General features: G+C 53.9%; 6 protein-coding genes, 1 non-coding gene and 1 pseudogene across 8 annotated transcripts; 3 read left to right on the top strand and 5 right to left on the bottom strand.

Annotated features, from left to right (window-relative positions):
• Positions 1-111: 111 nt before the first annotated feature.
• On the bottom strand, positions 112-2,923 carry LOC118648937 (annotated as a pseudogene).
• Positions 2,794-5,857, bottom strand: CUNH11orf98 (chromosome unknown C11orf98 homolog). Its single transcript, XM_036295652.1, has 4 exons — positions 5,701-5,857; positions 5,436-5,560; positions 3,544-3,641; positions 2,794-3,461 (listed from the first exon to the last, which is right to left on the bottom strand). Exons 1-4 carry the CDS (start codon positions 5,737-5,739, stop codon positions 3,352-3,354), a joined length of 372 nt encoding a protein of 123 aa, XP_036151545.1. The 5' UTR covers positions 5,740-5,857; the 3' UTR covers positions 2,794-3,351.
• CSKMT (citrate synthase lysine methyltransferase) lies at positions 5,558-8,301 on the top strand. 2 transcript variants are annotated; one of them, XM_036295650.1, is made up of 4 exons: positions 5,558-5,904; positions 6,193-6,288; positions 6,383-6,489; positions 6,635-8,301. In XM_036295650.1, the coding sequence occupies exons 1-4, from the start codon at positions 5,738-5,740 to the stop codon at positions 7,285-7,287; spliced, it is 1,023 nt and encodes a 340-aa protein (XP_036151543.1). In that variant the 5' UTR covers positions 5,558-5,737; the 3' UTR covers positions 7,288-8,301. The 2 variants fall into 2 exon arrangements, with proteins under 2 accessions (XP_036151543.1, XP_036151542.1); XM_036295649.1 differs by lacking the exon at positions 5,558-5,904 and having other exon boundaries at positions 5,912-6,288.
• LOC118649125 lies at positions 5,971-6,119 on the top strand. The gene has a single exon (XR_004965563.1). It is a non-coding gene; the product is annotated as a small nucleolar RNA SNORA57 (small nucleolar RNA).
• Positions 8,114-10,242, bottom strand: LBHD1 (LBH domain containing 1). Its single transcript, XM_036295538.1, is given in 4 exon segments — positions 8,114-8,151; positions 9,460-9,560; positions 9,562-9,617; positions 9,695-10,242. Coding segments are annotated over 4 exon segments (498 nt in total). The 5' UTR covers positions 9,998-10,242.
• Positions 10,243-11,101: 859 nt separating this feature from the next.
• Positions 11,102-11,904, top strand: LOC118648991 (ubiquinol-cytochrome-c reductase complex assembly factor 3). Its single transcript, XM_036295653.1, has 2 exons — positions 11,102-11,296; positions 11,388-11,904. The coding sequence occupies exons 1-2, from the start codon at positions 11,177-11,179 to the stop codon at positions 11,538-11,540; spliced, it is 273 nt and encodes a 90-aa protein (XP_036151546.1). The 5' UTR covers positions 11,102-11,176; the 3' UTR covers positions 11,541-11,904.
• Positions 11,905-13,467: 1,563 nt separating this feature from the next.
• UBXN1 (UBX domain protein 1) lies at positions 13,468-16,397 on the bottom strand. The gene is made up of 10 exons (XM_036295651.1): positions 16,241-16,397; positions 16,048-16,135; positions 15,858-15,911; positions 15,672-15,778; positions 15,524-15,593; positions 15,111-15,302; positions 14,976-15,027; positions 14,725-14,838; positions 13,763-13,955; positions 13,468-13,606 (listed from the first exon to the last, which is right to left on the bottom strand). The coding sequence occupies exons 2-10, from the start codon at positions 16,104-16,106 to the stop codon at positions 13,557-13,559; spliced, it is 891 nt and encodes a 296-aa protein (XP_036151544.1). The 5' UTR covers positions 16,107-16,135; positions 16,241-16,397; the 3' UTR covers positions 13,468-13,556.
• Positions 16,398-19,567: 3,170 nt separating this feature from the next.
• On the bottom strand, positions 19,568-22,137 carry LRRN4CL (LRRN4 C-terminal like). Its single transcript, XM_036295893.1, has 2 exons — positions 21,362-22,137; positions 19,568-20,934 (listed from the first exon to the last, which is right to left on the bottom strand). The coding sequence occupies exons 1-2, from the start codon at positions 21,363-21,365 to the stop codon at positions 20,171-20,173; spliced, it is 768 nt and encodes a 255-aa protein (XP_036151786.1). The 5' UTR covers positions 21,366-22,137; the 3' UTR covers positions 19,568-20,170.
• Between the last annotated feature and the right edge of the window lie 296 nt (positions 22,138-22,433).

The raw sequence follows: 22,433 nt of genomic DNA, 5'->3' as shown, positions 1-22,433 counted from the left end.
ATTCTGGGACGGCTCGCTTCCCCAACATGCTTCGGTGCTTCCTACCAGGGTGGAGTTCTGAGTCCTAAGACTGAAGTACACAAAGGGGTGGGTGAGGGTGCAGGGCGGGCTCTAGTAGGTCTCCTTCTCCACCCAGCCTCCAGGGCTTCGCCTGATGACGAGTTTTCAGGTTTGTCATACACGAAGAGGAGAAGAGAGTTTGGGAAGGCACAGAACCTCCAGGTAGGTTTGAGGGGGTTCATCCTCAGGGCGACTCCCATTCTAGGGCAGTAGGAAAGGAAAGCAGCGAGGGCCATCTCCTCGAAGAGGCCAAATATTAAGATCTTGTTCTTCAGCCCTAGCCGGTTTGGCTCAGTGGATAGAGCATTGCCCTGTGGACTGAAGGGTCCCAGATTCGATTCCAGCCAAGGGCACATGCTCAGGTTGCAGGCTTGATCCCCAGTAGGGGGCGTGCAGAAGGCAGCTGATCAATGAGTCTCTCTCATCATTGATGTTTCTATCTCTACCTCTCCCCTCCTATCTGAAATCAATAAAAATATATTTAAAAACAAATTTTGTTCTTCATCCTCTGCTGGAAGACAGAGTTCCTCTGGGTCCTGCAGATGACCACAGCAGCCCACTGCACCACCACGATGCTGACAAAGAAGGCCGTGTGGCAGGCGAACTCCACAATCTTCCTCCTCATAGGTCCACTGCTGCCCGTAGCTGTCCTCCATGTCGTTGACCCAGCGGTCGTCCCAGTCTACTCGGATGTCCAGCTGGTTAACCAGGAGGAAGCCATGCTCAGCCAGAATCACAAAGTGAAGAAGCCCCTAGGCCCTGGATCATACCAATCTGCCCGTAGGCCATGCTGATCAGCTGCTCGGTCACCAGCTTGTCTGATTTGTCTTTCTTTTTTTTCTTTTTTAAATATATTTTATTGATTTTTTACAGAGAGGAAGGGAGAGAGATAGAGTTAGAAACATCGAGGGAAAGAAACAGATCAGCTGCCTCCTGCACATCTCCTACTGGGGACGTGCCCACAATCAACGTACATGCCCTTGACCGGAATCGAACCTGGGACCCTTCAGTCCGCAGGCCGACGCTCTATCCACTGAGCCGAACTGGTTAGGGCGGGGCTGTCTCTTCATGATGTCGCTCTCAGCTGAAGAGCAGGTGCTCAAACAAAAACTTGTACCTGAATGTTTGTAGCAGCACCACTTATTATGTGGTCCTTCTCCTAATGCAGTGGTTCTCAATCTGTGGGTCGCGACCCCTTTGGGAGTCAAACAACCCTTTCACAGGGGTTGCCTAAGACCATCCGAAAACATATATAATTGCATATTGTTTTGGTGATTAATCACTATGCTTTAATTATGTTCAGTTTGTAACAATGAAAATACATCCTGCATATCAGATACTTACATTATGATTCATAACAGTAGCAAAATTACAGTGATGAAGTAGCAATGAAAATAATTTTATGGTTGGGGTCACAACATGAGGAACTGTACTAAAGGGTCGCGGCATTAGGAAGGTTGAGAACACTGCCCTAATGGTTTCACAGTGTGGCGAGCTTGTTTTGGAGTTGGACAGGTCTGGATTCATGTCTGCTATTTATTAGCCATGTAACCCCGAGCAAGTGACCCAGCTGTTGGAGCTCATTTTTTGATCTGTAAAATGAGCATGATGTCTCATATCTCAGACATTTTGCAAAGATCATTTGAGATCACTTATGTAAAGGACATTGGAACAACTGGGAAAATTTGAATATGAAAAATTGAATATTAGCCATTTCACTCATGTTAAAAATCTTAGGTGTGATAATAGTATTTTTACTATATAGGATTGAGTGGCTTGTTTGGCTGGGTGTAGTCTGGTATACGAAAAGGTTTCTGGTTGGATTCCCAAGCAGGGCACATGCCCAGGTTGTGGGCTCTATCCCCAGTGCGGGGTGTGCAGGAGGCAGCCAATGTAAGTTTCTCACATCGATGTTTCTCCCTCTCCTTTCCTTTCTCTAAAGATCAACAAAGTTTTTATATATATAGCAAAATTAGGGATGGAATGTCATTTGCAATTGACGTTCAAATGAGTCAGCAAAGAACAGAGAGCCATATACATACATATTTGCAAATGTGTAGAGATTAAACAAGTAGAGCAAAATGTTAAAAAATTCGTAAATCCAGACAGAGTCCATATATAAGGGTTCATTGTATTAATCTTTTAGCTTCAGTGAAAGTTTGATATTGTTAAAAATATAAAGTAGGGGAAGAGGTGCAACACTGGCCACAAAGTCTCCCTCTTCAAGGAAGCCTGCACTGATTAAATATACTTCTCAACACAGGCAGCTTTTTTTTAAAATGTATTTTATTGATTTTTTACAGAGAGGAAGGAAGAGGGACAGAGTTCGAAACATCGATGAGAGAGAAACACCAATCAGCTGCCTCCCGCACACCCCCCACCAGGCACGCGCCCGCAACTAAGGTACATGCCCCCCGATCAGAACCAAACCCGGGACCCTTCAGTCCGCAGGCCGAAGCTCCATTCACTGAGCCAAAGCGGTCAGGGCTGGGCAGCTTTTCATGTTCATTAAACACCCCAGCCCTGGCTTCTAGCAGCGTTTTTGACAGAAGGGGAAAATGACGCCTGGCCGGCGTGACTCGGTGTGGTGTCCTGTGCACAAGGGAATCACAGCAAGAGAATCTGTGGTGAAAGGACTTGGCTTCGACTCGGTGTCCAGGTGCGCACAGGAGACAACGGATCACCGTCTCTCTCTCTCTTCCTCTCCTAAATTAATAAATAGGGAGAACAATGTCTGGTCTTCACTTTATTAAAAATATAATCCAGCAAAGGAAGCAGCGGCAAACATGACGAAGCGATTTGCCCACCCGGTAACACAGAGCAGTGGCAGGGCTGGTTTCAGGACCCTCACCTCCTCGGCCATCTCTACAGCAAGCTATATTTTGTTCAGAAGTAAACGTTGGAGTGTCACTCACTCAAGAGGCCGGGCGGTCACGGAGGCTGGCTCCTTGATGCCTTTGCTCAAGCACACCCCGTGGGTCCTGTGTCACCGCTGCCTTTCCCCTCACAGAGCCCTTCTCACGGCCCATCCCCAGCCCTGCACGCAGTCACACACATCTCAGCGAGAATATGGGCTTTATTGCAAATGGAGTTGCCTGCTAAGGAGCCGCCTCTCCAGTCCTCCTTTTCCGCTCTTCCTCTCAACACGCCCCTCCAGGCAGGCCACTAGGCCGTTATGGAAGAGGAGTCTGGGGAGAGTGAAAAGGTGCAATGTCTTCTCCAAAGTCTTCTGGAACAAGCCCCGAGTCCGCCTGGCTCCGGGTGAGAACCTTGTGATGAAAGGGGTAAGACTTAGCTCCCATCTTCAAGGTCCTCCATGTCTACATCCTGGGGGGGCTTCGTCTTCTTTTTTGATTTAGGCTGTGGGCCACTAGTCCTGGCTGGCTTTGCAGGGGCTTCCACTGAACACAGAGAGAGAAGCTGCATTAAAGAACCCAAGTGGAGTCAGGCAGCCCCCGACCCCGCCTCTGCGCCCAGCCTCACCTTCCATGGCTGCTTTCTCTTTCTGGGCAAGCCGGATCTGCTGGAGGAGTTTTCTGCGCTTCTTCCCAGACAGAGTAATGTTGGCACGTGCACTGGACCTGAGGGTTGGCAGGACGAAGATCTGGGTTAGCCTGAACAACACAACCACACAGGCGGTTCTAGCTACTAAAAAGGTCTGGCTCGGCTGGCGTGGCTCAGTGGTTGGGCATCGACCTATGAACTAGGAGGTCACGGTTTGATTCCCGGTCAGGGCACATGCCTAGATTGTGGGCTCGAGCCCCAGAATGGGGTGTGCAGGAGGCAGCCAATCAATGATTCTCTCTCATCATTATGTTTCTTTCTCTCTCTCCCTCTCTGAAATCAATAAAAAAATATTTTTTAAAGAGGTCTTTGGCCGAAACCGGTTTGGCTCAGTGGATAGAGCGTCGGCCTGCGGACTGAGGGGTCCCAGGTTCGATTCTGGTCAAGGGCATGTGCCTGGGTTGCGGGCACATCCCCGGTGGGGGGTGTGCAGGAGGCGGCTGATCGATGTTTCTCTCTCATCGATGTTTCTAACTCTCTATCCCTCTCCCTTCCTCTCTGTAAAAAATCAATAAAATATATTGATTTTTTACAGAGAGGAAGGGAGAGAGATAGAGAGTCAGAAACATCGATGAGAGAGAAACATCGACCAGCCGCCTCCTGCACATCCCCCACCGGGGATGTGCCCGCAACCCAGGCACATGCCCTTGACCGGAATCGAACCTGGGACCCCTCAGTCCGCAGGCCGACGCTCTATCCACTGAGCCAAACCGGTTTCGGCAAAAAAATCAATAAAACATATTTAAAAAAAAAAAAAAAAAAAAAGGGTCTTTGGATCCACATCAAAGAACTATTTAAAAATCTGGGCTCTGAGGTAGTAAGTTTAATTTCAACACATCAAGTACTTAACATGAAGTGTTAAATTTTAATATATTGTAGAGATTTGTAAGGGGAAACTATTTTCCTCCTCTATTCTAGATACTTCTAACATCAGATCGGGGGAGGGGGGTTTAAGTCCTATAAATTTAATTCAGTGACATGATCTACCTGTACTTCTGACCCACCTGCTATGAAGCAGGGCTCTCCTAACCCCTTTTTCAGACTCCGTGATTTGTAAGAAGAGCTCACAGAACTCAGGGGAACATTTACTTGCATTTACCGATTTATCATGAAAGGATACAATTCAGAACAGCCAGATGGAAGAGATGCATAGGGTAAGGGATGGGGGCGAGGCCAGGCGTCCCAGGCCCTTTCCAGGTGAGCTACCTTCTAGCACCTCCATCAGTTCACCAACCAGGAAGCTCATCAAACCTCCGCTGCTCAAGCCTTCTCAGAGTTCAATCACCAGCACCCCACCCGCCGCCACCTACTTCCCAAGGTAGGGGAGGGGGAGGTCTCATGTTCCAGTCCTCTAACCTCTGGGTTTTCTGGTGACCAGACCCACCCGGTCACTCATGAGCTTAAACTTCGGCGTGCTCAAAAGGGGCTCCTAACGAAATAAAAAACGCTCCTATCACTCGGAAGGCTTTAGGGGCTCTGTGCCAGGAACCAGGGGCAAAGGCCAAAGAAATACGTTTCTAACTATAAACTGCCAAGACTGATAATGAAGAATTCAATGAAAGAATGGCGTGGGAACTTTTCTCCCCGACGAGGCCGTCCTGAGACGTCCAGGCAAAAGCCCCGGTGCCCGGGGAAACCCAGCCCGCGGCAGGCCCACGCCCGTGTGCGCCTCAGGCTTCGCTTATAAATTAAGGCGCAAACGCAGGGGACGCGTCCGTCGCGAAGTGCGGGTGCGGACAGTGCCCGCGGCTCGGGAGCTCGGCCACGGGGCGGGACCCGGGGAGGACCCGCGGCAGCGGCCCGGCACTCACGCCCGCTTCTTGAGGTGGTGCCGCGTGGTCAGCCCTTCGTCGATCACGGCCCCGACCACCCGGTGCTGCCGGCGCCGCTCCCGGTTCAACACCCGCCGTCGCTTGAACAGTTTCTTCTTCAGCTCCTGCGGGGGAGGAAGACGCTACTCAGGCGGCGGCCGCGCCCCGCGCCCGGTCTCCCCGCACCCGGCGCCTCGGGCCCGTCCCGGGGGGACAGAGGGCTCGGGACGCCGCGGAGACGCGCTCGGCGCCGCCATATAGTCACCGTTCGCGGCCGGTTGATCTTGCCGCCCGGAGCACCCATGGCTGAGCCGCTGTGTCGGCTTCCGGTCCGCGTTTCCGCCGGACGCTGGGTCCGTACGGGCCCCGCCCCTCAGTCCTCCGAGAGCCAATCGCAGCCCGGGGGCGGGGCCTGGGGCTATATAAGGGAGCTCAGTGGGCTCCTCCGCCTTTCCGGGTCGGCTACGGAGTGAGTGCTGCCTGTTTTCGGGGGGGTCTCTGGGGCGCGCGGGGGTTCTGGGCTGGGCTTGCGAACCCTCCTTTTCTTGGCGGGGTTCGGGCGTGCGGTCCCGGTCCCCGTAATGTACGGAGGCAGAGGGAGAGGGCTCCGGCCCCCTCGGCGTCATGTCTTCGGTGCCGACGGTTGCCAGTCCGCCGGTTCTATCCTCAAGCGCCGGGACACGGGTCTCCGAGAAGCTGGGCGGAACCGAAGTTCCGCGGGCTCCCCCCGGGGTGCTCATGCCTCCTCTTGTTTCAGGTCTGAAGCCGCCACAGGATCCGCAGCTGTCGTATCCCCTCCTTTTCCACTTCCCGTTGCAACCAATAAAGGCCAAGGCCCTTGGTACCGTTTTAGGTGTGTGTCCGAGTGCTTTTTTCCGCGGCTGCTGAGTTAGGTTGCACACGTTATTGCACGAAGCAGATTTTGCAAATCTCCTCTTGAATCTCAGGCTTCTGCGGGGAGTTCGGGCGACACTGCAGCATTTCTGGATGGCGGCGCTGCGACGAACCCTCCAGGTGGCCAGCCGGGCTGCGGGGACACGCCGCGCCTCGGCGGGTAGGAAAGATGGGCGGTGGGAGGCAGGGCGGTTTCTTCCTGACCCAAGTCCAGTCTGGCTGTTGAAGGGTCAGGTCACATCGCGTCGTTTTGGCGGTGGTTTGGCGGTACTCGGGTGACACATGCCTTCCGCTCGTGTCCACAGGCTCCCTGGCCGGTAGCTGCCTGGCGGACCGCTGCCTCTGGGATAAGCTCCACGCCCAGCCGCGGCCGGGCAGAGTCCCCACCTTCGACTGGTTCTTTGGGTACGAGGAAGCCCAGGGCCTCCTCCTGCCGCTGCTGCAGGGAGCCCAGGTCGCCCGTCCACTGCGGGTGCTAGACGTGGGCTGTGGGACCTCCAGCCTGAGTGTAGGCCTCTACGCCAAGTGCCCACACCCAGTGGACGTGCTGGGGGTGGACTTCTCTCCCGTGGCCGTGGCCCACATGAACAACATCCTGGAAGGTGGCCAAGGCCAGACACCCCTGTGCCCTGGGCACCCTGCCTCCCGCCTCCGCTTCATGCAGGCTGATGCCCAGAACCTGGAGCCAGTGGCTTCCGGCTCCTTCCACCTAGTGCTGGACAAGGGCACCTGGGATGCTGTTGCCCGAGGTGGTCTGCCTGGGGCTTACCAGCTGCTGTCCGAATGCCTGAGGGTCCTCAGCCCCCAGGGGACCCTGATTCAGTTCTCAGATGAGGACCCTGATGTGCGGCTTCCCTGCCTGGAGCAGGGATCCCCAGGGTGGAGTGTGACTGTGCAGGAGATGGGCCCTTTCAGGGGCATCACCTACTTTGCTTACCTGGTTCAAGGCTCTCATTAAAGACAGACTTGACCCTAGGGTTTTTGCTGGGTGAGGAGAGATGGCGAGAGCTTTGCCTTTGCAAGATGGCTGGAGAATGAGGGTTTTAGTCCTGGCTTCCATGGTTACTAACTAGGTGCACACAGCATTGACTGCCTGTTTACTCACCAGCAAGGTAGGAATAATGCCTGGATTTATGGGTGTTGCATACATTGATAGCTGAAACATTTAGCAGAACCAGGCCCATAGAGAAGATATAAGTGGATTATTCCCCACCCCCAACTAACAGGAACTTCTAAAAGCAGCAGATAAGAATTCTTTATCCAAATCCCAGCATAGACTGATGTGTGACCTGGTGGCCTAACCTCTAAGCTGGTGGTCGGCAAGCTTGTGAGCCACATGCGGCTTTTTGGCCCCTTGAGTGTGGCTCTTCCTAAGCCTTAGGAGTACCCTAATTAAGTTAATAACAATGTACCTACCTATATAGTTTAAGTTTAAAAAATTTGGCTCTCAAAAGACATTTCAATCGTGCTGTTGATATTTGGCTCTGTTGGCTAATGAGTTTGCCGCCCACTGCTCTAAGCTCATTTTTCTCACCTGTAGAAGGGAAAGATTGTGAAAGGGCGGGCAGAAGGGCTCCACAGACAAACCTAGGTGAAATGTTGAGAGAACAAACAGTACCCTCAGCTCCTGGGCGGCCCGAGATGGTGGCTTCTGCAGACTCGAAGCCTGTTGGATCCCAGAGAGGACTGGGATTGGGAGCTTCCTGGTACATTGTCCTCCGGAACCCAGCAGGCATCTTGCTCTCCCTGTTCCTGCCCCGAGCTGAGTTCTGGATTAAAGGTTGTCATGAGAGATCTGGGGTCCGGGGGCTAAATGTCCAGTCTGGGTTGGGGGAGGGGAGCTAAGAGCCCATTAGCAGTGAGAAATGTTCCTGATATGTTGACCTTAAAAACAAATGAACTTGTGATCTTTTTTCACTTCAGGTCAAATAAATGTTTTGCTTTTTACTAAAAAACACTTGCGTGTGTGATTTTTACTTATGAAAAATGAAGAGCCTCATTTCACAGCCTTGGTTTCCTCATGAGGGGAAAGGATCTCCCTCCTTGGGTTCTGAAAAATCATGACATGAAAGTGTTTGGCACAGTGCCTAGCATATAGTAAACGCTCCCCCCAAAAAGTTCCTGTAACAGTATACAGATGGGAGAAATCTGCAAGAGACTTGCCAAATGTTACGTCTCACTGGGCAGTCAGATTTGGGGAAATTGTATCTTTTCGCCCCCCCCCCCCCCCAGCAAACTGTAAATATATTTTTTAAAGTACATATTAAGCCTTAGCCAGTTTGGCTCAGTGGATGGAGCCTCTGCCTTCAGACTGGGGTCCTGGGTTCGATTCCAGCCAAGGGCACATGCCAGGGTTGTGGGCTTGATCCCCAGTGTGGGGCATGCAGGAGGCAGCCAATCAATGATTCTCATCATTGATGTTTCTATCTCTCTCCCTCTCTGAAATCAATAAAAATATATTTTAAAAAGTACATATTAAGCCCAGTGTGGCTCAGTGGTTGAGCGTCGACCTATGAACCAGGAGGTCACGGTTCAATTCCCAGTCAGGGCACATGCCCAGGTTGCGGGCTTGATTCCCTGTGTGGGGGGTGTGCAGGAGGCAGCCAATCAGTGATTCTCCCTCATTGATGTTTCTGTCTTTCTTCCTCTCCCTTCCCCTCTGAAATCAATAAAAATATATTTAAAAAAACATTGCCGTAACCGGTTTGGCTCTATGGATAGAGCGTCGGCCTGTGGACTGAAGGGTCCCGGGTTTGATTCCAGTCAAGGGCATGTACCTGGGTTGTGGGCACATCCCCAGTAGGAGGTGTGCAGGAGGCAGCTGATCGATGTTTCTCTCTCATCGATGTTTCTAACTCTCTATCTCTCTCCCTTCCTCTCTGTAAAAAATCAATAAAATATATTTTAAAAAAAAACATTAAAAGGCATGACCCAGCTGACATCAGAACTGCTCTCTAAAGTTCATCAGGTACAACAACCACCTTGACCTTTTCCTCCCACGTCAACATTTTTCTTCACTACATTTACTGAACATCTGTGTGCCTGGCACTGCTGAATGCCAGGGACACAACTGAGTCCTGTTTAGAACGCCAGGTCCCAAGGGCTCCATTGCACCTGCCACCTCCCTCACCTGGCTCTTCACTTCGCTCCTGGAAGAAGACCTGGGCCCCTTCCTCATCATCGGTGAGCAACAGCAGCTCCTCATGTGGCCACCGGAGCTCCCCGCTTTCCACTTACCTCAGCAGCTTCTACCACAATGGAGGGCAGCTGGGTCTTTTGAGAGACAGCCTGCATGGGGAACAGCAGGGGTCTTGGGCTCACTTAGAGGATGAGCCAGCAGCAGGACACGGTGGAGAAGTACTAACCTGCACATCCTGATGACCTTCAACGCTGTCAGTTTCTTCTCTGTCTTTCCAGGGAGGGTTGGTCAGCTGCAGATTTTCTAGATGCTGGAAGGAGCCTGGGCTATCTCTAGGCCAAGGCCCATCCTCGCTGCTCCCTGGCACAGTCCATGGCTGCTGGTTTTTGGAGTGCAGGGTGGTTGAGCTCAGTAGAGTTCTGAACCCTGCCCAGTACACCCCACAGGCTGCTCCTTGATCTTCTTTGGAGCCTGGCTCCTTAATTACATCTGAGGAGCGCAGGATGGGCCTTCCAGGGGAGGAAGACATCCTGAGACTAGGATAAGAGCTTTATTTCCACTCACTCCCTTTCCCTGGTGACGCTGGGAAAGGCAGGGGGGACAGCACCAAGGGAATCTGGAGTAGAGCCCTGTGAGTGAAGAACCTTGATGAACTTGGAACTTCCTGATTCCTTGGCCAACTGGGTTGCCCAAGTTGACATATTTCCTTGTATCTTTTAAGTGGATATTCATGTGGTGTTGACTATTTTCCAGGAACTGTTATAAACCCTTTATGTGTAAACGGATTTAATTCTCCTGAAACTATGGCATAGTTATTAGCCCCTTTCCCGATACAGACACTAGGGCACAAAGAACTTAAATGATTTTGTCCAGACACAACTAAGAGGTGTTTTCTTCTCCAAATTGGAATTTGGGTATGCTACACGAAATCTAGAGTTTTCATGATTTATTTTATTTTTTTAAAAATATATTTTATTAATTTTCCACAGAGAGGAAGGGAGAGGGATAGAGAGTTAGAAACATCAATCAGCTGCCTCCTGCACATCTCCTACTGAGGATGTGCCCGCAACCCAGGTACATGCCCCCGACCGGAATCGAACCTGGGACCCTTCAGTCCGCAGGCCGGCGCTCTATCCACTGAGCCAAACCGGTTTCGGCAGAGTTTTCATGGTTTAATAAATATGTCCCAAGAGTATATAGCATGATGAAAAATTTAACAAGTGTGCTTTAAAAACCTTTAAAGCCTAGAGCCTCTCTCCTGCTCTAGCCTTCTCTTGATCCGGAAACTCAGGAACTGGGTTGTTAGTTGTAACAGCCGCGGCAACCATGGAGACGCACTGTGGCCGGTGGCTCGGTGGGTTCGGGCGTCCTCCGATAGCCCAGGTGGCGGGTTCCATCTCCATCAGGACGCAAACACGGAGCAACCTTTAGTTCATCTCACTCCCAACTCCCGCGCTCCGCCTGCGGGGTCAGCGCCTTCCGGACACGCTCAGCCTTCCCGATGCGCTCCCGCTTCCCGGCCACATCCAGGCTTTAGACTCGGGCGCCCCAGACGCGACCTTTCGCGATCGGGTCCTCTCTAGCCGGCCCTTTTCTATGGTGTCCGCTGTGGGGCGCTCTAGCCCGCGCAGGAGCCGGTGAGACGCGGTGCCGGCCTCTCTAGGCTGCGGGAGACCGCGCAGGCGCCTCGCTGCGCGTGCGGTGGGCGATGGGCTTCTTGCGCAAAGCGCTCATCTCAGTCGCGGTGCTGGGGGCGTGGGTTGGCGTGGGCTCCGCGCTCTTTGTCCTCGTGACCCCGGGAGAGGAGCGGGTTCAGGCGATGCTGAAGGTGGGAGCCGTGGGAAATCCGAGGTGAGGTGGGCGGGCAGGCGGAGTCACCCCCGCGCTTGGGGCCGGAACTGCGAACCTCTCTCCCGCAGGAGATGCCGGGGCAGGACTTACGGAGCCGGGAAGAGGCGGCCAGGACCAAGCAGTTAGTGATGGCCGCTCTGCAGGAGGCAGCTGTCACGCAGGAGAACGTGACCTGGAGGAAGAACTGGCTGAGCGGCGGCGGCGGCGGGAAGTCAGCGTGAGCCGGGACCTGCACCCGTGGGCGCTGGGAGCTCCGCTCCGGCACAGGCGGAGGAGGCGGCCTTGCAGGGACCTGGCGGGGAGCCCGGGCTCGGGGAGCTGCCGCCGGGTGAGCACTCCCCCCCCCAAAACCATGCACTGACTGCGCGTTCATGTCCTCGCGGGCCGGCGCCATCGATGTGGGGAACTGAAGGAACCAGTAAATCAGTTCCTCCATCCGGAAAGTGAGCCCTGAGCTGTGACGCCTGTAAATGTCTCCGTTGTGGGGTCGGTTCTGTGGGCTGGAATGGCCGCAGCACCCAGCGCCCCGCTTCCCATGTGCGGCCGAAGCCCAATAGGCACAGCGATCACGCTTTGAAAGCACGAGCCCGTGTGAGTGTTCTTTTGGGGGTAACCAGGCGGCATTCTTGAAGTCGAACTGCCCTGGAAAAGCGTGCAGCAGTAGCTGCCAGGGGACGCTTGGGGTTCCTGTCTTGAGGCTGGAGCTGAGCTCTTAGCACTGAACACGGGCCCGGCGGCTTCGGCGGCCATTGGCCTTGGGAGCCCGTTTGCTGGGAGCAGTGAAAGCGTGTTTTGAGTCAGAGGTTTGATTCAACTCCAGCAAGTTACACGTTTCCTCTGAGCCTCAGTACTGCTCTGTAAAGGTGCTGATCATCTTAAGGGCTGCCATAAGAATAATGTAGAAAAGGAAAGTGTAGGGCCTGGCAGAGCAGCCTCTCAGTAAATAGTGGGGTTTCCCTCAAGGTTTCACTGTAGTTTTAAGCCTGTGAGTCCAGTCGTAGGATCCACTGGAAGCGCCGCTGAAGGGATGAGGTACAGCTGTCAGTGAGGCTGCAGCCCCACCGCCAAGTCCATTGCTTGGCTCCCCTTTTGTCCACGAGAAAAAAGGCTGCTTTCATTACGTAAGTTTAGCCAGAACACTAATACGCGGAGGTATAAACCCAGATACGAGCATTGCTGCTGTTTTCAGCTGCTGGGTGGTGAAGTCATAAGCTGAATACATGTCACCTATGACCTTTAGGTTAATGGTGGCCCTTTCCCAGCCTGGGATTGAGGGGAAGGCAGCAGCTGTTAGGGAACACTAGGGTCAGGTGATCAGTGGCTGTGAGGCAGGTTCCCATAAAGGTGCTTGGCACCTAGAGTTGGGCTCCCGGGTGTGTGTCCAGGATCCGTAACCAGCTGCCTGTGTCAGGTTGGGCAAGTTACGTGCTTTAGTGTCCGAGTCTCTAAAATGAACTAATTGTACCTATTCCTAGGTGGTAACAGTACCTTCATATCTCAGTTAATACTTGTAAATGCTTTTAAGGTCACTAATGTTCCTCAGTGTTTAGGAATGGCCGCATAAAAAATTACCCTTTTAGTAGCTAGTAATTACTGGGACTTATTTGGTGCCAGATACTGTGCTAAAGCACCTTTTATTGACATTATGTAACCCCCATAACAACTCCAACTGACATGTACTATCATCCCTATTTCACTAAAGAAGTAAACCAAGGCACATAGCCAATAAGGAATCCAAGCTTACGCACCATCTTACCCATAGGAGCATCTTACCCATGCTCTCCACCCCCAAGCATGTCTCTCTCCTCAACTTCCCCAGCAACTAATCAGACCGAGATCAGAAACAAGTCTCTCTGTTGGAAATGTAAGATGAATGGCATCTGTTCTGAAAGCATTCATTCCCTTTAGTCTTCCTCTGTCTGTTTAGTCCAGGGGGCCAGTTCACTGTCCCTCAGGCCGTTGGAGGGCCGGACTATAGTTTAAAAAAAAACTATGAACAAATTCCTTTGCACACTGCACATATCTTATTTTGAAGTAAAAAAACAAAATGGGAACAAATACAATATTTGTATTTGCATGTGGCCCGCGGGCCGTAGTTTGAGGCCCTGGTTTAGTCCCTCCCAGTCACTCAGGAAGGAGTCGGGCACATAAGAGAACTCAGGGGCTATTTATTAGGAAAGAGATGTCAGTGCTTTATCAAAGTTGAAGAGGTCAGACAGGAGGTGGGATAAGGCCTCTCAGCTGGGACATTTCTTGGCCACAATGAGGACAGCAGAAGGCACAAGTCCTGAAGATGAAGGAAGAAAGCAGATTTAAGCCACACATACCTACCTTCTGTCTCCCAAATTCCTGGCCTCACACCTCCACCAAGTCCTTTGCAGCCCTTCCCTCTCAGGCATGTCCCTATCAACCCACGTCCTGCTCCAGGTCCCACACGCCATACCCAGCTCCTGCAGAGGCCGCTCCATGTCAGCCTCCGAGAAGGCCCGCCGGGGGAAGCCACTGAGCAGCTGCACAGGGTCCTGGTCCCCGCCCGGCTCCTCCCCACGGTGGAGCTCCACGTAGAGCCGGACAGCTGCCAGCTGTTCCCGGGCCCGGAACGTCTGGGTCAGCGAGGTCCCATCTGGCAGCCGGACCTGGAGGGCAGGTGAAAGCCGCAACACGGTGAGTGTCAAAACAGGGAGGGACGCAGCAAGGAAAAGAGCACAGCTGGCTCCTCCTTCCTCTCAGATGGAACCAGCACTATCACTACTACAAGCACCTAATGAACAATCACTTCGGTTCTGCTTGACTAAACAATGAAGAGAGACAGACTCCTTGTTCCCTCACAACTTAAGAGTCCACAAAACTACCTGGAAAAACACCATGATAGATAAATGAATGAATGTTAGCTTTGCAAACAGCTGTGTAACACAGCCAATGGAAGCATGAACAAGCTGAGGTAACTGCTGAGTAAGAGGGAGGTATGGATTTAAAGAAGACTGGGCAAGTGAAATTTGATACTATTCCTAAGAGGAGAGAAGGTAGGATTTCAAAAGTCATTTACAAAGAAGGGAGAAGTTTGGCAAAGGAAACATAACTGAAAAAAGCTCTGGGCCCTAGCTTATTTGGCTCAATGGACAGAGCTCCGACCCTCGGACTGAGGGGGCCCGGGTTCGATTCTGGTCAAGGGCACGCACTTCGGTTGCAGGCTCGATCCCTGGCCCTGGTCGGGGCTCCTGCAAGAGGCAACCAATTGATGTCTCTCTCTCACATTGATGTTTCTCTCTCTGTGTCTCTTGCCCTCCACTCTCTCTAAAAATCAATGGAAAAATCCTGGGTGAGGATTAACAAACAAAGCTCTGGGCTAGGGGCTTGACAGGCCAACACAGGGGTCTCTGTGGCACCTAGAATGAGAATCAGTACCTGGATGCGGCACTGGTCATACTCCCGCTTGCTGGGAGGCTCCTGGCTGGGAGAGGAGGGAACAGAACCCGGCTCGGTGGGTGCGGACGGCTGAGAACTCACACTGCCTCCATACTGCAGGACAAAGCAAGACGCCATCAGGCACCCGCCCGCCCGCAGGAGACACACTGAGCCCAGCCTTGCCCTCCGAAGCAGAAAATGGGGCTCATTAGCCTCATCCACTTAATTCCTGCGTCTTCCCAACCGCCTACCTTCTTGGCTCTCTCTGCTTTGTCTCTTTCAATCTTTTCTCGGACTCTCTGCCTGGAACGCGGACAGGAAGAAAGCAGGTCAGGCCCTGACAAAGCAAATATTGATTCCTTCCTCAGCTCTGACCAGCGTCCCACCTGGCTGCTAACTCCTCGGCCTTCTCCTTCCTGCGCTCCTCCGCCGCCCGGCGCATCTCGTCTTCCTGCAGCCGCTGCCTGGCCGCGGACAACTCCTGCCCTTGTCTCCGGCGCTGCCGCTCCCGTTCCAGCGCCTCCCGCTCCTCTCTCTCTTCGCGCTCCCGCTGTTTCTGGGCCACCAGCTCCAGCATCCTGTATGCAGACAGCAAAGCTCAAGGGAAATGACCGTGGGGTGGAGAGGTGGGCTGATAACAAGGGACTCGGAAAGCACAAGCCAGGGGACCTGGGTCCCAGCACAACAGGGAAGCGCGGAGAGGGCAGGGGATGTGGCCAGTTGGAGACACTGATCAGACTGCGCCCGGAGAGAGGCACAAGGTGACCCGCCACCGCGCAGGGCCGTGCCGCCTACGTGCCTCTTCGTCTGCTCCTGCCTTTCCTCTTCGCTCAGAACGAGTTTCCCTTCTTCCGCGGGGGACCCGGGCCCTGCAAACAAGCCATCGGCGTCACCCCCGGCATCTCCTCGGGCCCCTCCACAGCCACACCGCGCCCCTCGGTCAGGACCTTCGGGGCCACCCTGCTCCGAGGAGGTGGGTTCCCGTCCCAGGACATGTCCGAGGGGGGTCGGCAGCGGCTCGTCCACATCGGGGTCGTCTTCGTGCTCCATGAGCCTGGCGGAGAGAGTCGGCAGGGAGGTCGACCCGCGGCTGCCCGCCCCGCCCCCGTCCCCGCCCCGGGGTGGGCGCTCACCAGTCCATCGCGGCCTCGATGCCCTGGTTCCCTGTGAGGGCCAGAGCCTTCTCCCTGGGGGCAGAAACACCGTGATAGCGCCCGCGGGCCATGGCGACGGTCAGGCCGGGGCGCGGAGCCTGAGGCCGGGCGGGGGGGAGGCGGACACGCCCGCGAGCCCCGCGGGCCGGGGCTAGAGGGGCTCCCTTACGCGCGTCCCCTGGGGAAGCCCATCTCGATGAGACTCTCCAGAGCCGTCAGCTCCGCCATGACGCCGCCAACGCCGCCTCCGCGGGGACCTGGGGGGACGAAAGAGGGGGGGCGGGGGTCCGTGAGGGTCGCTCCCGGCCCGCGGGCCAGCCCGCCCCCCACGGACGGCCCCGGCCAGGCGTTCGCTCGCTCACCCGACTCTGGACCCGCCGCGGACACTGCCGAGAAGAAAGCGGAGGAGAAGTGGAAGTGCCCGGATCTGTTTGGTCACGTGGCGGCGGACGTGGACGGGGGCCGCCGAGAGTCAGAAAGCACAAGCCTGACGCTCCCGCCGGGGCGGCGGGGGTGGGGACATCTCGCGAGAGTTCCGGAGAGAGACGAGGCTTCTGAACAAACCCCGGCGGCGCCTGACCCCGGTGGGGAAGCGGGTGCGGCCCCGACACCGTGGGCGGACCTGCAGGGGCTGGCGATGTGGTCCCTTGGGCAGCCGGTTGGGAGGTGGTTGGCGCTCTTCCCGCGGGGCCCTGGCCACTGCACACCCTGACCCGCTCGTCTGTCCTCGTCTCTCCGGGCAATGGAGCCGGCCTCCGCCCGACTGCCACAGGGATCTTTGCAAAACACAGTATCTTACCCTGTCATCGCCCACCTGCCTAAAACTCCCCGACTTGCCAGTCCCTTAGGGCAGCGATCTTCATCACACCGGTGTGCCCCAGGAATTTTTTTTTTTTTTATATTTTATTGCTTTTTTACAGAGAGGAAGGGAGAGAGATAGAGAGTTAGAAACATCGATCAGCTGCCTCCTGCACATCTCCCACTGGGGATGTGCCCGCAACCCAGGTACATGCCCCTGACCGGAATCGAACCTGGGACCTTTCAGTCCGCAGGCCGACGCTCTATCCACTGAGCCAAACCGGTTTCGGCTTGCCCCAGGAATTTTTAAAGCGTACACAACCTGACCAGTCCAGGGCACTGACCGCTTTCCCTTAGGTTGTCAAATTAAAAAAATGACAACAGCCAACACAACAAGAGCGTCCAGTGTGAATGAATCAAAATTATATTTGGGAGGGGGGGGGTCAGATCTGCAAAACATACTTTTTGGTGTGCTGCAGAATTCTAGTAATTAGTTCATGTGTGCCATGAGATGAAAAAGGTTGGGGACCACTGACTTAGGAGGAAATGTAGTCTGGCTCCCTCCTGCCAGTCCGTTTTTGTTCGAGTCCCATCTGTAAGGTGGGGCTAACAATAGCCCTATCTTAGGTGCACGGCCAGCCTGTATTGTGTAAATGTGAGTAGTTCGCTGTTGGGTTTCCCACTGGCTGAGGGTAACTTGTGCTTATTGCAAAACAAACCCTCTCTCTCCCCTGGGTCTTTGCACTACAGTCCCTCTGCCTGGAAGGTCCTGCCTCTTTTGTGGGCTTGGTCAACTCCCAGTCGGTTCTTTGGACTGGACTCTGGGTTTGCTTTTACCATTTATTTACTTGAGTTTTTGTGATTTTATTTGAGCCAAACTGATGACATGATGCAAAATTTCAAATGCTCCCTGGGTTTGCTTTCTAAGGGAAGCCTGCTTGGTCCATCCCAACTCCACCTCCCAGCTCCAATAATTACCCCATTACGCATTTATACCCCTGCTGGGTAGTCCTTGTGGATTACTTAGCCCTAGGCTATTTTAGGAGGCAGAGTAACAATAAGTTGAATTGATAATATATGCACTAGAGACTTTTAGATGATTAATGCATATTTAATCATCACAACAATCCGTAGGATATAGGTACCATTAGTCACAGGAAACAGACACAGAAAGATGAGATAATGTATCTAAGGTCACAAAGCTGGTACGTAGCAGAGCTAGGATTCAAACCCTAGTGAACTTAGTGAACGCAGTGTGCACTCACTGAACCGCTATGCTATGTTCCCTCTCCATGGTGGAGTGAAGTGCATCAGGTTTGGAGTCGGGAAACTTGAGCCCAAATCCTAACTCAACTCACTACAAGTAGCTTCAAACCATTTAGAACCTCAACTTTCTCATCTGTAAAAAGGTGATACCATCTCTTGTAATGATCACAAAGATTGAGAATGCATGCAAAGCATGTCTTCCCCCCACTTTTTATTGAATTTATTGGGGTGACACTAACAAAAGTATACAGGTTTCAGCTGTGCAATTCCACAACACAGCATCTGTATACTGTATTGTGTAAACATGTCTTTGATAATTAAATAGTTGGCCCTTATTATTTGTAAACTAGAGGCCCAGTGCACAAACTTTGTGCACAGGTAAGGTCCCTAGGCCTGGCCAGTGATCAGGGCCCATTGGGGCCTTCCAGCTGCCGGCCTGGGCCTTCCCTCGTAACGCGCCCCCCCTGGTGGTCAGTGCATGTCACAGCGAGCAATCGAACAACCAGTCTCTCAGTTGAACTGCTAAGGTGACACTTTGCATATTAGCTGATAGATAGATAGATAGATAGATAGATAGATAGATAGATAGATAGATAGACAGACATAGATATAGATAACTATTGAGGATGCAATAAGCAAAAAAGGCACTGAAGAGTGATAAGTGGCCACTGGTCTGGCTCAGTGGATAGAGTGTCAGCCTGCACACTGAGGGTCCTAGGTTTGATTCCACCCAAGAGCACATGCCCAGGTTGCTGGAGGCCGGCAGGAGGCAGCTGATCGGTAACTCTCTCTCATCACTGATGTTTCTATCTCTCTCCCTCTCCCTTCCTCAAATCAATTTTTAAAAAGTCCTGTCAGGTGTGGCTGAGTTGACTGAGTGTTCAATGCACTAAGAGGTCACCAGTTAGAATCCCGGTAAAGGCACACGCCTGGGTTGCGGGCTCCAGCGGACCAATGTTTCTCTCTCATCAATGTTTCACTCTCTCTCTCCCTCTCTCTCTCTCTCTCTCTCTCTCTCTCTCTCTCTCTCTCTCAAATCAATTAAAAAATAAGTAGCGCCCTAACCGGTTTGGCTCAGTGGATAGAGCATCGGCCTGTGGACTGAAGGGTCCGGGGTTCGATTCCGGTCAAGGGCATGCACCTTGGTTGCGGGCACATCCCTAGTAGGGGGTGTGCAGGAGGCAGCTGATCGATGTTTCTCTCTCATCGATGTTTCTAACTCTCTATCCCTCTCCCTTCCTCTCTGTAAAAAATCAATAAAATATATATTTTTTTAAAAATAAGTAGCTTTATAAAAATTAAAAAAGAGAAAATAATTGTATTACGTAAAGACCTCTGCTACAAGCAATAGTGTTTTGAGGAGGAGGGGAACTTTCACTTTATACTCTCCAGTATTACGTAAAATTTGTATGTGTTACTTTCATAATTTTTAAAAAATGTTATAAGACCTTCAAATCCCACTTCTGGCTTCTGGGGGGAAAAAAAGTAAGATCAATATACTAGTAAGTGAGGATTATACTCTTTAGCAACATAAGACTTTTCTACATCTAATTCACTTAGAAATAAATTCAAAATTATGCATACTACTCTGAAGAACAGGTGTGTGGATAGGGAGTTGAAAAGGATTATGAAAATGAAATGTTTTCCTTTAATGTTGTTACAGGGGGTACACAAGAAACAAGTTGGGGAAAGGGGAAAGCCCTTGGTATTATATTATTACTTGTTATTATTTTTAACTGGCAAGCTCGGCGCAGACAGCAGCATGGGCTGTCCCCATCCCCCCGCCCCCTTCCCTGCCTGAGACGCAAGTGGATTAAGTCAGGTGTGCGCAAGCTCAACAGCTAAACAAAAGGCAGAAGGAGATGTGGTCTGCGGCCCCAAGCTTCCACCCCGCAGCAGCTTATTCTCCGAGCCCTTCCAGGGTGCAGGGCAGGGGTTGCCAAGCAACGCCAACGAGGCCAGATGTGCCCCGGCCTGATGGGTAAGGCCCATGAGCTAAGAATGGTTTGTACATGTTTATAAATGGTTGCATGGTGATATGAGGACCTACATAATATCTTCTTTTATCCTCCGGAACCGCAAAACCAGTTATTTACCATCTGATCCTTTAAGAAAGGACCCTCTCTTCTACCCCTTCCCCAGCTTCAGCCAGAAGAGACAGTCTGGGGCCCGCACGAGCTCTGGGGGCGCGGGCTCCGGGGCCCCGCACCTCTTCGGGGAGCGCGGGCTCAGCTGGCCGGGCGGGGGCTCCGCGGGGGCCCGATGCCCGCCGGGGGGGCGCGGGGGCAGCCGCAGCGCTGGCGCAGGCAGAAGTGCCAGACCAGGGCGCCGCAGCTCAGCAGGGCCAGCGCCGCGCCCACGCCCACGGCCGCGTGGACCAGGCTCTGGGGCCGCGGGGGCACGACCACCCGGCCGCACGGCCCCAAGGCAGGGCCGCCCGCGCCCGCGGAGCCCGCGGAGCCCTCGGAGGCCTGGCCGCCCGCCCCGGGCCCGGGCGCGCCGCTCTCTCCCGCCGCGTTAGCCGCCACCACGCACACGACATAAGCGCCCCCGGGCTTCAGCCCCTTCAGCTCCGCTCGGCGGACGGTGGCGTTGAAGGGGCCGCTCTTCTGGGGGGGCCCGCCGCCCTCCCACAGCAGCAGCCAGTAGCGGTGGACCGGGGAGGCGGGGGCGCACCAGCGCACCTCGGCGCTGCCGTCCTCGGCCACCACGTGCACGTCCCCCAGGCGCGGCGGCGCGGGCGGGAGCGCGGGGCTGGACAGCCCGGGGCACAGGCAGGCGGTGGGGCCCGCGCTCTGCAGCTCGTTGCACGGGACCTGCAGGTGGCGGCAGCGGTCGTAGTCACAGAGGACGGCCGGCCCCGGTGGCCGCGGGGCCTCCTCTTCCTCCTCCTCTCCAAAGTCTTGGGGGGCCAAGGGCTGCGCCCTGGGAACCCCGGAGAAGGCGACAGCCAGGAGCAGCCACAGGAGGCAGGGAGGGCCCGGCATGGAGCCTGGAAGGGAAGGGGGTGGATCAGGAAAGGCTGCTGGGCCCCCATGCCATCCAGGCTCCCCTCAACAAACCCCTGGCGACGGAGAGTACAAAAGGGGAGGGAACCAGACGGACACACTAATTTGTCAACCAATTTCTGAACAGCTTATGTGCATGATTTGGGGCAAAAAATAAAATGTGGTCGGACAGGAGGCAGCTGGGTGTCCAGCAAGGTAGGAAGTACTAGAAACAGTTAATGAATAAACCAAGTGCTTGGGGGCGAGCGGGGAGAAGAGGTCTAAGTAAAACAAGCATCAGTCAAGGACACAAGCAAGCACCGAGCTGAGAGCAAGAGAGACGAGCAGAAGGGGAAGGGAGACTCAGCCCCACCTGTCACTCAGGCCTGGCCCCTGCCTGTTCCCACCTACCCCTCCGACCCGGCGCCTCACCCATGCGCAGGCCTTGATGCAGCGGGATTCTGTGACCAGATCTTAGCGAACGAACGTCAGGCCGGGGGTCTCCGGGAACACAGGCTGCGCAGTCAGGTTTCGTGTCTTCAGTTTCAATGCTGTTTTTATACCCTTTGACTCTGAGGTTACCACGGAGCCCCCCTTCCCCTGCCCTCCTTTCCTGGTAAGTGCTAAGAGGGCTGGTGCCCGCAGAGGGCCTGAGTCATGGGGCCGGGGTGGGGGGAGCCACAGGCCGTGCTTTCAGCTGGAGGCTAGGCTGCCTGGGTTCTGAAAGGGACTGGAATGTGGAAAGCAGCCAGCAGCTGAGAAGCCAAAGGCTGAAGTCATGCCAGGGATGAGGGACACGGGAGGGGGCCACCTGGCTGGTATCAGAGAGGAAAACAGATGTGGACAGCATGTGGCCTAGGCTACCAAATGCTGTTTCAGTAAAAATCATACCACATCCATGGCTGTCATTTCCTGTCTTCTGCCTCCCAATGGACAGAAAGGGAGGGGTGCAGAGGCCTGGATGATGTAGGCCAGCTCTCCAGACCCGCCCTGCACTCCCCACTCCCCACAGGGAGATGAGAGTGATGTGGAGAAGGCCAGATAGGTTTTCCCTCCTTGCACTTCCTAGGCTCATGAATGAAAACAGCTGTGCCGAGCCCAGCCAGGGTGGGTCAGTTGGCTGAGCTTCATCCTGTGCGCCGGAAGATTGCCCGTTCAGTTCCCGGGTCAGGGCACATACCTGGGTTGTGGGTTCGGTCCCATCGGGCCATGTAGGGAAGGCAGCCAGTTGATGTTGCTCTCACATGATATCCCCATACCCGCCCGCCCCCCCTTCCTCTCTCTAAGCATATCCGTGGGTGAGGATAAACAAAAAACCAACCACAGAACAGCTGGGACTAAAACAGCCCACGATGTAGAGGCCTTTCTCATCTGGGTCAGTGCATCGTCCTGACACGCCAAGGTTTGCGGTTCAATCCCTGGTCAGGGCACATGCAGGAATCGACCAGTAGAATGCACGGTTAAGTGGAACAACAAATCGAAGTTTCTCTCTCTCTTCCCCCTT

Source organism: Myotis myotis, unplaced genomic scaffold (genome assembly GCF_014108235.1).
Source record: "Myotis myotis isolate mMyoMyo1 unplaced genomic scaffold, mMyoMyo1.p scaffold_m19_p_27, whole genome shotgun sequence".
In the NCBI taxonomy this organism is placed as follows: domain Eukaryota; kingdom Metazoa; phylum Chordata; class Mammalia; order Chiroptera; family Vespertilionidae; genus Myotis; species Myotis myotis.
Note: the sequence above shows the minus strand (reverse complement) of the source record. Positions and strands in the feature narration are given on the sequence as shown.